The sequence below is a fragment of the Chrysochloris asiatica genome, unplaced genomic scaffold, assembly GCF_000296735.1.
Source record: "Chrysochloris asiatica unplaced genomic scaffold, ChrAsi1.0 scaffold00079, whole genome shotgun sequence".
Classification (NCBI taxonomy): domain Eukaryota; kingdom Metazoa; phylum Chordata; class Mammalia; order Afrosoricida; family Chrysochloridae; genus Chrysochloris; species Chrysochloris asiatica.
Window position 1 is genome coordinate 5,383,723 of NW_006408597.1, and position 11,164 is coordinate 5,394,886.

An 11,164-nucleotide genomic window follows, 5' to 3' on the forward strand; every position below is an offset into this window, starting at 1 on the left:
CATTGTTTCGTTCTGCTGTGCATGGGGTCGCTATGAGTCGGTTCCGACTCGATGGACCCTGACAACAACAACCTCCATGAGTATAGGTCAAGTTCAACAAATTTTAGTAATTTACCTACCTTCATTTCCTTTCAAATGGGTACTATCTGCAAGTTTGGGTGTTCTTGTGTGTCTCCCCTCACTTCGTATCAGCTAGATGCTTCAATCTCAGCTCTAGTCCTCTTTGGCTATGTCCTTGTTAAAGTCATATGTTGACTCTCATCTATTTGTTCCTCCTTCCTTAGATCATTTCATTAATTCTCATGGTTCCAAATACCATCTCTTTAGCAAACACCGCTTACATTTGTATCTCTAGTTCATGTCTCTCTTTTGAACTCCATTACACTATCCACTTGGCATTTCTACTAGGAAGTCTCACAGACTCCCTCAAATTCAACATGCTCAGAATATATTTGATCCCTCTTCCATTTGGTCCTCACATTACTCAGATGAGGAAGCTCCACTGCAATCTACTTGGTTTCTCTATTCAAAAGCTTGGGACAATTTCTCATCTGTTTCCCACACTCCCAGCATCCCAACAATTGTCAAGTTCTGTCAATTATATCATTAATGTTTTTCAAATTTCCAACTTAGTCTAATCATCCTTCTGTCTTTCTCTGTAGCTGCATCAGCCTCCTAACTAGTTTCCTGTCTTACATGTCTGCATTCTCTTGCCCATCCAGTCCCCAAGAAATTATTTCCTTAGACAACAGCTCTTGTTTTTAAGATGCTGATAGAAATTTTTTGGTGAATGTTCTAAGTGCTTTTCTTATTTATTTTTTTAACTCTTCATTTAAAAATAAATGAAGATTCATAAGAAGATATAAAATATAGAAAGATATTGTATATTCTTCAACCATTTTTTTCCCTATGGTGACATCACACATAACTATATTGTCAAAACCAAAAAATTGTCATTGATGCAGTCCTCAGACCTTATTTAGATTTTACCTGTTTTCTATACATACCTGTGTGTATTTATATATGTGTATGTTGTTGTCGTTAAGTGCAGTCAGGTCAGTTGTAACTCATTGCCAGTATAGGATTTCCAAGGAGTGACTGGTGAGTTTGAACCACCAACCTGTGGTTCAAACTGACCTTTTGGTTTAGTGCATTATCCTACAGCACCACATCAGGACTCCATGTATGTGTATAGTGCTATGTTATCTTATCAACATGTGTAATCACCACCTCAGTAAAGATACAGAACTATCCCTATCACTCCAAAGGATCCTCTTGTGAATGAATTATCTTTTTAAAGCACAATGTGCTTCACGAAATGGCTTTGCTGAAAACCCTTTAGTAACTTTAAAGTCACAAATCCTTCAGTGAGGGTGTAGTCTGGCTCCAGCTACCTCCTTGTTTGTCAAGTTATGTCTTGTTCCTTTCCCTTTGCTCACCAGCCTTCTTCTCACTGGCTTGTCCCTTCTTTTAAATTTGCCCAATGCCTTCACTACTCAGAGTCTCCACATGTGCTGTTCCTCTCCATTGGAATCCTCTGCCACTCTGCTAACTCCTTCTGATACCAGCGATATCAGCTTCAAGAGTTTTTCTCAGGGAAGATCTCCTTGACAATTCAGACTAGATTAGATTCTGTTGTTTGCTTTAATTATGCTTTTCCTTCATGGCACTTATCACATGTTGTAAGTAGACAGATATATGTGTAATTTATTGACTTATAGTCCTTTGGCTAGACTATAAAGATCTGTGTGTCTCTTGCTATCACTGTACCTTTTCTGTCTAGTGCAACGATTGGCCTGGTAGATGCTTAATGTTGTTGTTGTTGTTGTTGTAGTTATGTGCTGTAGAGTCGGTTCCAACTCAGAGTGACCCTGTACAGGGTTTCTGAGGCTATAAATCTTTACAGGAGCAGAAAGCCTCATCTTTCTCCCGTGGAGCAGCTGGTAGTTTTGAACTGCTGTCCCTGAGGATAGCAGCCTGATTCGTAACCACGATATTACCAGAGCTCCTTAGGTGCTCAATAGATACTTGTTAAATGAGTGAACCATGATTTTGAGCTGGCTAGTTGTGGTTGGGTGTGGTCTGACTGTGGAGATAGGCAAAGTCAAGCTGCCTAAAGGGACGTCTACTCGGTGTCCTTGATGTCACTCTTCCCAATGGTACTTTGTCAGAGAACTTAGTGTGTCTGACCTACATCCCCCAAATCTCAAATTTCATTTTCTCTCCTGTTCCCATCCCAGCATTCCTAGCTCTTTCTGAGAATCTGGAAAAGGTCAGTGTCCTTCTAAAATGGATCTTTGAAGAGTACCAGCTGGATATTCATCCAGACTTCTGATGTTGGGCATCTTTCTCTTCAGGACCATTGCCATGGTATCACCTTAAGAGGGTTATTAGTTCAAGAGCCCTGGGAGTTTCTAAGTTGGATGGCACCTGAGAAGTCCTTAAACAGCTTTTATATCAGCCCTATTCTCAATGCTTCCACTTTGCTAAGTGTCCCCCAGCCCATCAATGAATCATTTCCACTCCAACCTTACCTCTCAGAGATAATGTAGTTTGTACTTTAGTGCCCCAAATTTGAAGGACTGTCTGAGTTGACAATATTTCATTCAAGTGACTGTGATGTAACCAGTTCTCTGAAGATTTGAAATAGAGAAAATGTAGGCCTCCTTCTGGGATAGGACTTTGCCAGGGGACATGGGGATCTTATGGGATCTGAACCTGTTTGTGAAGGGCACTGGGTTGGTACCCCCTGACTATAGTATCTTTCTTTGGTGTTAGTTATTAAGTGCTGTTGAGTTGACTCTGACTCATAGTGACCCTGTACAGAGTGTTTGAGGAGTGACTGGTGGGTTTGAACCACTAACCTTGTGGTTAGCAGTTCAATGCTTATCCTACAGTGTCACACCAGGACTCCAGTATTCTTCTTTAGAATGAGGCAACACAATGTCCTAGGTAGTGGGTATGGTGGAGTTGGGCTCTCTGGAGGATGGTGAATCTCCAACATTAGACAGAGCTGTTAATTGAATTGTGATAGAGTTAGTAATGGACTCTGTGCTGGGTGCTCAGGGAAGAATTCGGTCTGATCCACAGCACTGGAAGCATCGTGCAATTGTCCCTTTCCTGACAATAGAAGGTCAAGGGTCTCCCTTTCTACAGCTCGTTGTTGGTATCTCTCTTTTGGATGAACTCTGTGGGGCTGTGAAATAAAGTACTGGACCGCAAGGTCAGTTTGAACCACAAGGTTGGTGGTTCAAACTACCAGCCACTCCATGTAAACCCTATATGGGGTCGCTATGAGTTGGAACCAACTCAACAGCACTTAACAACAGCAACAACAACATGGCCGATGATAGAATTCAGCCTCAGATGTTGGTCCACTGGGACTATGTGCTCAAAGTTTGTGGCTCAGTGCTCCTCCATTCATCTTGCTAGTGGTGTGACTAACTCATAGACACGGGGATGGAGAAAAGAGTTAGTTAGAACCAGTGAAAGTGCATCTGGCCCTTGTGTACCTTTTGTTTTGATGGTCCACTTTTTCACCCTCCCACCTTCTTTTTTGTAGTCCTGTTACTGTTCAGAGCATGGGCTTTTGCTAGTTTCATGGCATGGGCATGGATGGATACTTTAGATGACACTGCAGTGCCCCGTATTGCCCCTGGGCACTGTCCCTAGAAAACTTACATGATCAACCTGACCTTCTTCCCAGTGCCCCAAGGCCATGGGAAAACTTTTTGGATAAGAAGGTCTAGCTCCAAATAGCTCTTACCAGTAGCTTGGACTTTTGCTAGTTTCATGGCACGGGCATGGATTCTTTAGATGACACTGTAATTAATGCCTCATCTCATCCCTGGGCTCTGTCCCTGGAAACCTTACATGATACATCTGACCTTCTTCACTGTGCTCCCAGAGCATGTGAAAAACTTTCTGGATAAGAAGGTCTAGCTCCAAATAGCTCTTACCAGTTGTTTCTGCCACAACTAATACTGTGGCTTGGAGATGATGCTGGTGTCCACCTCGGTGCTGCCTCATGCCGTTCATTCTGCAATTTCCTTTCTGGTTTTCTCTGATTACTACTTTCATCCTTATCAACTTGTTGCCCCTTGGGAGCACATGGCTATAAGTGCAAGGAGACTTGGTTGACATCTATCCCCAGTTAAAGATCAATGCCCATTTCCCCCTCTTAGGTCTCGGCTTGGTGTAATTGAGGAGCAAGTGTCAGTGAGAACCCTGGCCTGTCTCTTGACAAGTGCTAACCTCCTCATAGATATGTTTTTGGTTAGTGGTGTTGACGGTGACAGGTCAGATCCTCTGGCCCTAATACAGCTATTTCCGGCTTCCTCCAGGTCACCCAACCTGCCTGCAGTTCACCCTGAATATGACGGAGGCTGTCAAGACCTACAAGTGGCAGTGCATAGAGTGCAAATCCTGCATCCTCTGTGGTACCTCGGAGAATGATGTGAGTTTGGGGCTTTCCCTGGTGGGAGGGAGAAATCCAAGGAAGGGTGCTTTGAAGAGTGGAAAGGAAGGCAGGGCTCTCGTCACCACTGGAGACTAGGGAAAATGTCAGTCCAGACCTTCTCTTTGGTCTCTGCCCCAGAACCCATGGGACCTTTGTAGTATGGGACCTTGGGTGCTCTTTGTCGTTGTGGAGAGAGAGATGCAGGGGGTGTTGGACAGAGGTCACCTAGCTGGCCATTTGCCCTTACCTTGGAGTTCAGTGGTTAATTGTGGTGACCATTACGTATGATCAGGATGCACTTGGCTGTTTAAACAACATTCCAGTGTGAATGATCTCATTCAGTCTAAATGTTACATGTACTAAATTCAAAATTTAAAATGATGCTTTTTGTGTTGGACAATTCTAAGCATATATAAAACAGACAGAATAACAAAACTGATATACCCCATCATCAGTTTTAACAATGACCCATATATAGGTCAGTCTTGTTTGATAAATACCACATCCTCCCCCCAGATACCAATCACCTATCATGCCACCTGTAAATAGTTCATATATATCTCAAAAACGTAAGAACTTACTCTGATTTTTTTTACGTAAACACCAAAATATTAGCATGCTGTTGTTAAGTGCCATTGAGTTGGTTCCAACTCATAGTGACCCTGTATAGAGTTTCCAAAGAGTGATTGGTGGGTTTGAACTGCTGATCTTGCTGTTCAAATCAACCTTGCAGTCCAGTGCTTATCCTACAGCATAATACCAGTACTCTAAAATATTAATATAGCTAAAAAATGGATAATTCTGTTACATAATAAAACATTTAGCCAGCATCCATATTTCTGTAGTTGTCTTATAAATGTTTTTATTACAGCTTATTTATGTGAACTGAGATCCAAAGAAAGCCCACACATTACAGTTAATTAAGGTTTATTTTAGTATATAGGTGTTCCCTGAATCTTTCTTTCTTTTTTTGTTTTTGTTTTGCTTTGTTTTTTGCCCTTGAATCTTCTGTTGAAAAAATCAAGCATTATATACCTCTTGGGAATCCTGGTGTGGCACTGCGGGTTAATGTACTGGACTATAAGGTCAGCAGTTCAAGCTCAGAAACTATACAGGGTTGCTATGAGTTGGAACTTACTCGATGGCACTTAATCACAATATATCTCTTGGTGTGATGCTAACAGATAAGCACTTGACTGCTAACTACAAAGTCAGCAGTTTAAACTCACCAGTCATCTCTCAGAAACCATATACAGGATTACTGTGAGTTGGAATGGACTTGATGACACTTAATGACAACTGACTATATATATATATGGAGTCCTGATGTGGCGCTGCAGGTTAATGTACTGGACTGCAAGGTTAGTTTGAACCACAAGGTTGGTGGTTCAAGCTCACTAGATGCTCCTCAGAAAATCCTATACGGGGTCATTATGAGTTGGAACTAAGTCGATGGCACTTAACAACAACATATATCTATCAAGGTCAGCAGTTCAAATCCACCAGCTGCTCCTTGGAAACCCTATACCAGGTCACTATGGGTCTGCACCAACTTGACAACACTCAGCAACAATATCTATAATTGGAAAAATTGCTTCATAGATGATGTTGCATGTTGTCATAAGGAGATAGATATATAATGCCTTGTTTCTCTCTTTTTGTGAACTTAGCAGCTATTGATGATTATCGGCTAGAATGATTATTTCATTAAGGGCTGCAAAATGGTGATATTCTTATTTTATAATTTCTTCTTTGTTTATTAACTGGAGTAATTCTATAAAGAAAAACATCCCCAACCTCATTTGCTTAAGCTCAGGCATGGAACATATAGAAAAGACTGGATAAAAGCTTGATTCCTTCCTTTTATTTGCCAGTTTTCCAAAAACGTGGGGGAGGGTGTGACTCAGAACTTGTTCATGATAAAAACACTCAAGAAAATAGGAATCGTGGGATACAAACAATTATTTTTTAATCTCTACCTTAGCACTAAGGAACCCTGGTATGGCACTGTGGGTTAATTTGTGGAGCTGCAAAGTCTGTTTGGCCCAGAAGGTTGGTGGTTGAAGCTCAGCAGTCACTCCTTGGAAACCCTATACAGGGTCACTATGGGTTGGAACCGACTCAACAGCATTTAACAACAAACAACAACCTTAGAAGTAAAGTGTATACTTTATTTAATGAAGAAACAGTAGAGGCATTTCCACTAAGATTAAAACTCCGATAGGCTAGCCACTATCTCTATCACTGTTCGACATTATTCTGGAAATACTGTTGCTGTTGTTAGGTGCTGTTAAGTTAGTTCGAACTCATCGCAATCCCATGCGCAACAAACCAAAACACTATACTATCTTCACAATTGTTATGTTTGAGCCCGTTGTTGCTGCACACAGTGTCAATCTATCTCCTTGGGAGTCTGCCTCTTTTAGCTGACCCTCCACTTTCCCAAGCATGATGTCCTTCAAGGATGGGGTCACCTTGATAACATGTCTAAAGAATGAGAGAGAAAATCTTAAAATACTTGCTTCCAAGGAGCTAATATTTCTAGAAATATTAACTAATGCAATTAGACAGAAGAATTGGCTGCATGGGTAGCAAAGTAGTACAACTTTCTCTATTTGCATATGGTATAGCACATACACATATGGATAAACATAGAAGATCACATATGTAGCTACATATACACTGTTTCTTAGTTCTGTCTATTTGGAGGCCCTAGAAGCATGACAACACATAAAACACCCAGATCTTGGTTTCTAAAAACCTTCTCTAATAAAAGGAACCAGGGTATCCTTGGAGAAATGACTGATGACAGGGAAGGGGCAGGGGAAACACAATTACAAGAGGCGCTTACAACATCTTGTGATGCCAAAGAATAAAGAATTACTTCAAAAATGATGAGGCCTGTCTGAAGGACACAGGCATTGACCTGAAGGAATTCCCAGTGGCCAAAGCTGAGACAATTTGAGCAACAAAATAAATAATGGTGGTTGTTTTAGGTGCTATCAAGTTGGCTTCTAGCAACCCTGTATACAGCAGAATGAAACCCTGGCTGGTCCGGCACCATCTTCACAATTGTTGCTATGTTTGAGGCCACTGTTGCAGCTACTACTGTGCCAAACCATCTAACTGAGCATCTTCCTCTTTTTTACTGATCCTCTATTTTACCAAGCACGATGTCTTTCTCCAAAGAGAGATGAAGTCTCATCATCCTCCCTTCTAAGGAGCATTCTGGTTGTATTTCTTCTAAGATGGATTTGTTCATTCTTCTGGCAGTCTGGTATATTCAATATTCTTCACCAACACCAAAATTCAAAGACATCAATTTTTCTTTGGTCTTCTTTATTCACTGTCCAGTTTTTGCATACATATATGAGGTGACTGAAATATCATGACTTGAGTAAGGAGTGCCTTAGTCGTCAAAGTGACATCTTGTGTTTTCACACTCTGAAAAGATGTTTTGCAGTACATTTGCCCAGTGCAATATGGCATTTGATTTCTTGACTGCTGCTACCATGCACACTGCAACCCATGCATCATTGGTTGTTGTTGTTGTGAAATGCTGTCAAGTTGGTTTCGACCCATTGAGACCCTATATAGGGTTTCCAAGGAGTGGCTGGTTGGTTTAGACCACCGACCTCACAGTTCAAACTAACCTACAGCTCCATACCAGGACTCCATGCACCAATGATAGCCCTGGTGAAATTTGTAATACTGGTGTCATAGCTTCCAGCAACACACAAGCCACCACAGTATGACAAATTGACAGATGAGTGTTGGCCCATGGAAATAACAGTTGTTGTTTTTAAGTGCTGTTGAGTCGATTCCAATCCAAAGTGACCCTGTACAGGGTTTCCGAGGCTGTAAATCTTTACGGGAGCAGTGTTGAATTATAACCCAAAGAATAAAATAAATACCTGTGTGGCGCTGTAGGATCAGCACTGGACTGTGAACCACAGGTCAGCAATTTAAAACCCACCAGCTGCTCCTCAGAAACCCTATACAGGGTCATTATGAGTTGAAACCAACTCGGCAGCACTTAACAACAACTGTTATAAATTAATACATTAATTAATCAGTTCTTCCTAGAGAATTGGATTGGAAGGGACCAGGTGGGTAACATAGAAACAGAAAGGAAACTTTGGGTGGGGAAGAAGAATCAGAGGTATATAGTTTTATACTCATGAGGCATAAATTATGGTCCTTGCACTAAAATCATTTGGTTTGGCCATACACATAAATGTGGATTCCGAATGCTTTCCAGTGGGGTGTGCCGTCTCTATTTGGGCAAGTCTTCAATACTTCTGGATGTGTTGTCAGCATCCTACATTAACATCACCAGTCTGGAGTCTAGCAAAAGGCATTTTATTGACTTGAAATTCATTTCCCATCTTCATGAGTCAATACCTTAAATACCTTTTAGATCTTCTTTGGGTAAGTTGGATGAGGAGGAAAGAAAAGTCAAACCTCAGACATTAGCCTGCCCATTAACGTAATAACTTTTCATCATGTACTTAGAATATTCCAAGGATACAAAGATAAATAAAGTCTTATCCCTGTCCATGAGCTTCCAACAAACAAGTAAATAATTGTACCCAAGTATAGTAAAGTACGAGAGATGAAGGATTGGTAACTTTACATGGCCATAGAGCAGTCCTTGGGTAGAGCAAATGGTTAATAGGAAGGCTGGAGGTTTGAGTCCACCCAGAGACATCTTGGAAAAAAGACATGACTATCTATTTCTGAAAACTCAGCCACTGACAATCCTGCAGTTTTCCTGCAGTTGCGCAGTTCTACTATTACATATGTGGCATCACTTCTGTTTCTTTAAAGTCACATACTGAAACCCTGAAAGTTCTGAAGTAAGAATGTTGTTGCCCATCTCACAGATATGAAGAGTGAGGTCTGGAGGAATTTAATGAAAAACTCTCTAACACTAAAAAGTACATCCTAAATGCTGAACAATCATGTTGTTGTTGTTAAGTGCCGTCAAGTTGTTTCTGACCCATAGCAACCCTGTATAGGGTTTCTGAGGAGCAGCTGGTGAGCTTGAACCACTGACCTTGCAGTTCAAAGGGCTTTGCAGTCTGGTGCATTAACCCACAGTGCCACACCAGAACAATCATTATGGGAAGATAAAAAAAATGCATAAAATAAGTTTTCTGCCCTTAGGGAGGAAGAACTTCTGGAGTTCAGAAGAATAAGGAATCTCTTTAAATAGTGGTTAAGGAAGGTTTCTTGGGGGAGGAGCAGAACTCGAAAGTGGGGTTGTTGTTCATTGCCTTCGAGTTGATCCTGTGATCCCATGAACTGCTCCATAGGGTTTTTAATAACTATGACCTTCTGAAAGCAGACTGGCAGGTTTGTCTTCTGAGATACTTTTGGGTGGGTTCAAACCTCCCACCTTTGGGCTAGTATCCAAGTGTGTGACTGTTTGGGTCAGCCAGGGACTTCTAAGGCAGGTAGGATTTATGTAAGTGGGGGTGGGTATTTCAGGTGTGATCAAAACACAGGGCATACTCTAGGACAATGAGGATCCTAAATGGGGCCAGGCAGGGGGCGGCCAGGAAGGCTGATTTAGGGGACTACATCTGGAAGAGTGGGGGCGGGGGGACCAGACTTTTCCCCTAAATAATTCCATGCCTTTCTGTCCTTCTCCTCCTACTCTGTATTCCATCAGGACCAGCTACTCTTCTGCGATGACTGTGACCGTGGCTACCACATGTACTGTCTAAATCCCCCAGTGGCTGAGCCCCCAGAAGGTAATGATGATGAGGTCCTACAATAACAACAACAGCAGCTCCTCCCATTTCCACATATTGAACCCTCACTATGGTGCAGGCCTAGGGCTAAGGGCTTTACATGGCTTGTCTCATTTAATCATCACAACTCTATGAGGTAGGTATGACTACTGCCATTTTACAGGCGAGGAATCTGAGGTCCAGGTCAACCAGCTGAAGTTTCAACTTGAGGGCCAAGGTGATATTTCACAGCTATGTGACTGAGATACAGGGGAGGTGTGAGCTTCTAGGGGAACTAGCTGGAGTCAGTGATGGGCTAGGTTAAAAGGCATGACCAGGCATGTGGGTCATCACAGCACCTCAGCCAATCATCTCAGAGGACTTCCTGTTAGCTGAGTAGTACTGACTCCCTGTTAACAATGGTCTCCACCACATTCCCGTGGTTGGACCTATGAAAGTCAAAAGAAAACCGAGCTTACAAGAAAGTTAGGGCCATTGGGTTGGGGCTCGAGGGTTGGAAGAGCAGCTGCTTCTAATGCCATCTTGTTTCTTATAGGAAGCTGGAGCTGCCACTTATGCTGGGAACTGCTCAAAGAAAAGGCTTCAGCTTTTGGCTGCCAGGCCTAGGGCCCAACCAAGGTCACAGAATGTAACTTGTGACTGGAGAGGCTGACCCAGAGCTCAGTTCAAACCAGCTCAAGTCCCTACTCTCATAAATCCAGACAGACCAGCTGTAAGCAAAGTATTAGTCACAGAGGGACGTGAACACATGGACTCAAAAGGACGAGGTATCTACTTACCTCCCCCCCACAGGTTTTGGTACTTCAGCCAGTCCCTCCTTATTTCTACCAGAAGGATCTTGCACTTTTGAAGAACAATTCCAGCTTCACCCTGTGGATCCCCTCTCCTTTTTATCCTAGCAAGCACCGCAGTCCTTTCACTGGTTCCCATTTTAAGGGAAGCCATT

General features: G+C 42.2%; 1 protein-coding gene across 1 annotated transcript in view; it reads left to right on the top strand.

Annotated features, from left to right (window-relative positions):
* The window catches only part of DPF3 (D4, zinc and double PHD fingers, family 3), a 458,124-nt gene extending 447,299 nt beyond the window's left edge, over positions 1-10,825 (top strand). The window contains exons 9-11 of the mRNA XM_006865560.1: positions 4,344-4,456; positions 10,137-10,218; positions 10,754-10,825. Of these exons, the coding sequence (XP_006865622.1) occupies positions 4,344-4,456; positions 10,137-10,218; positions 10,754-10,824 (266 nt within the window). The 3' untranslated portion in view covers position 10,825. The remainder of the gene's footprint in view (positions 1-4,343; positions 4,457-10,136; positions 10,219-10,753) is intronic.
* Positions 10,826-11,164: the final 339 nt, after the last annotated feature.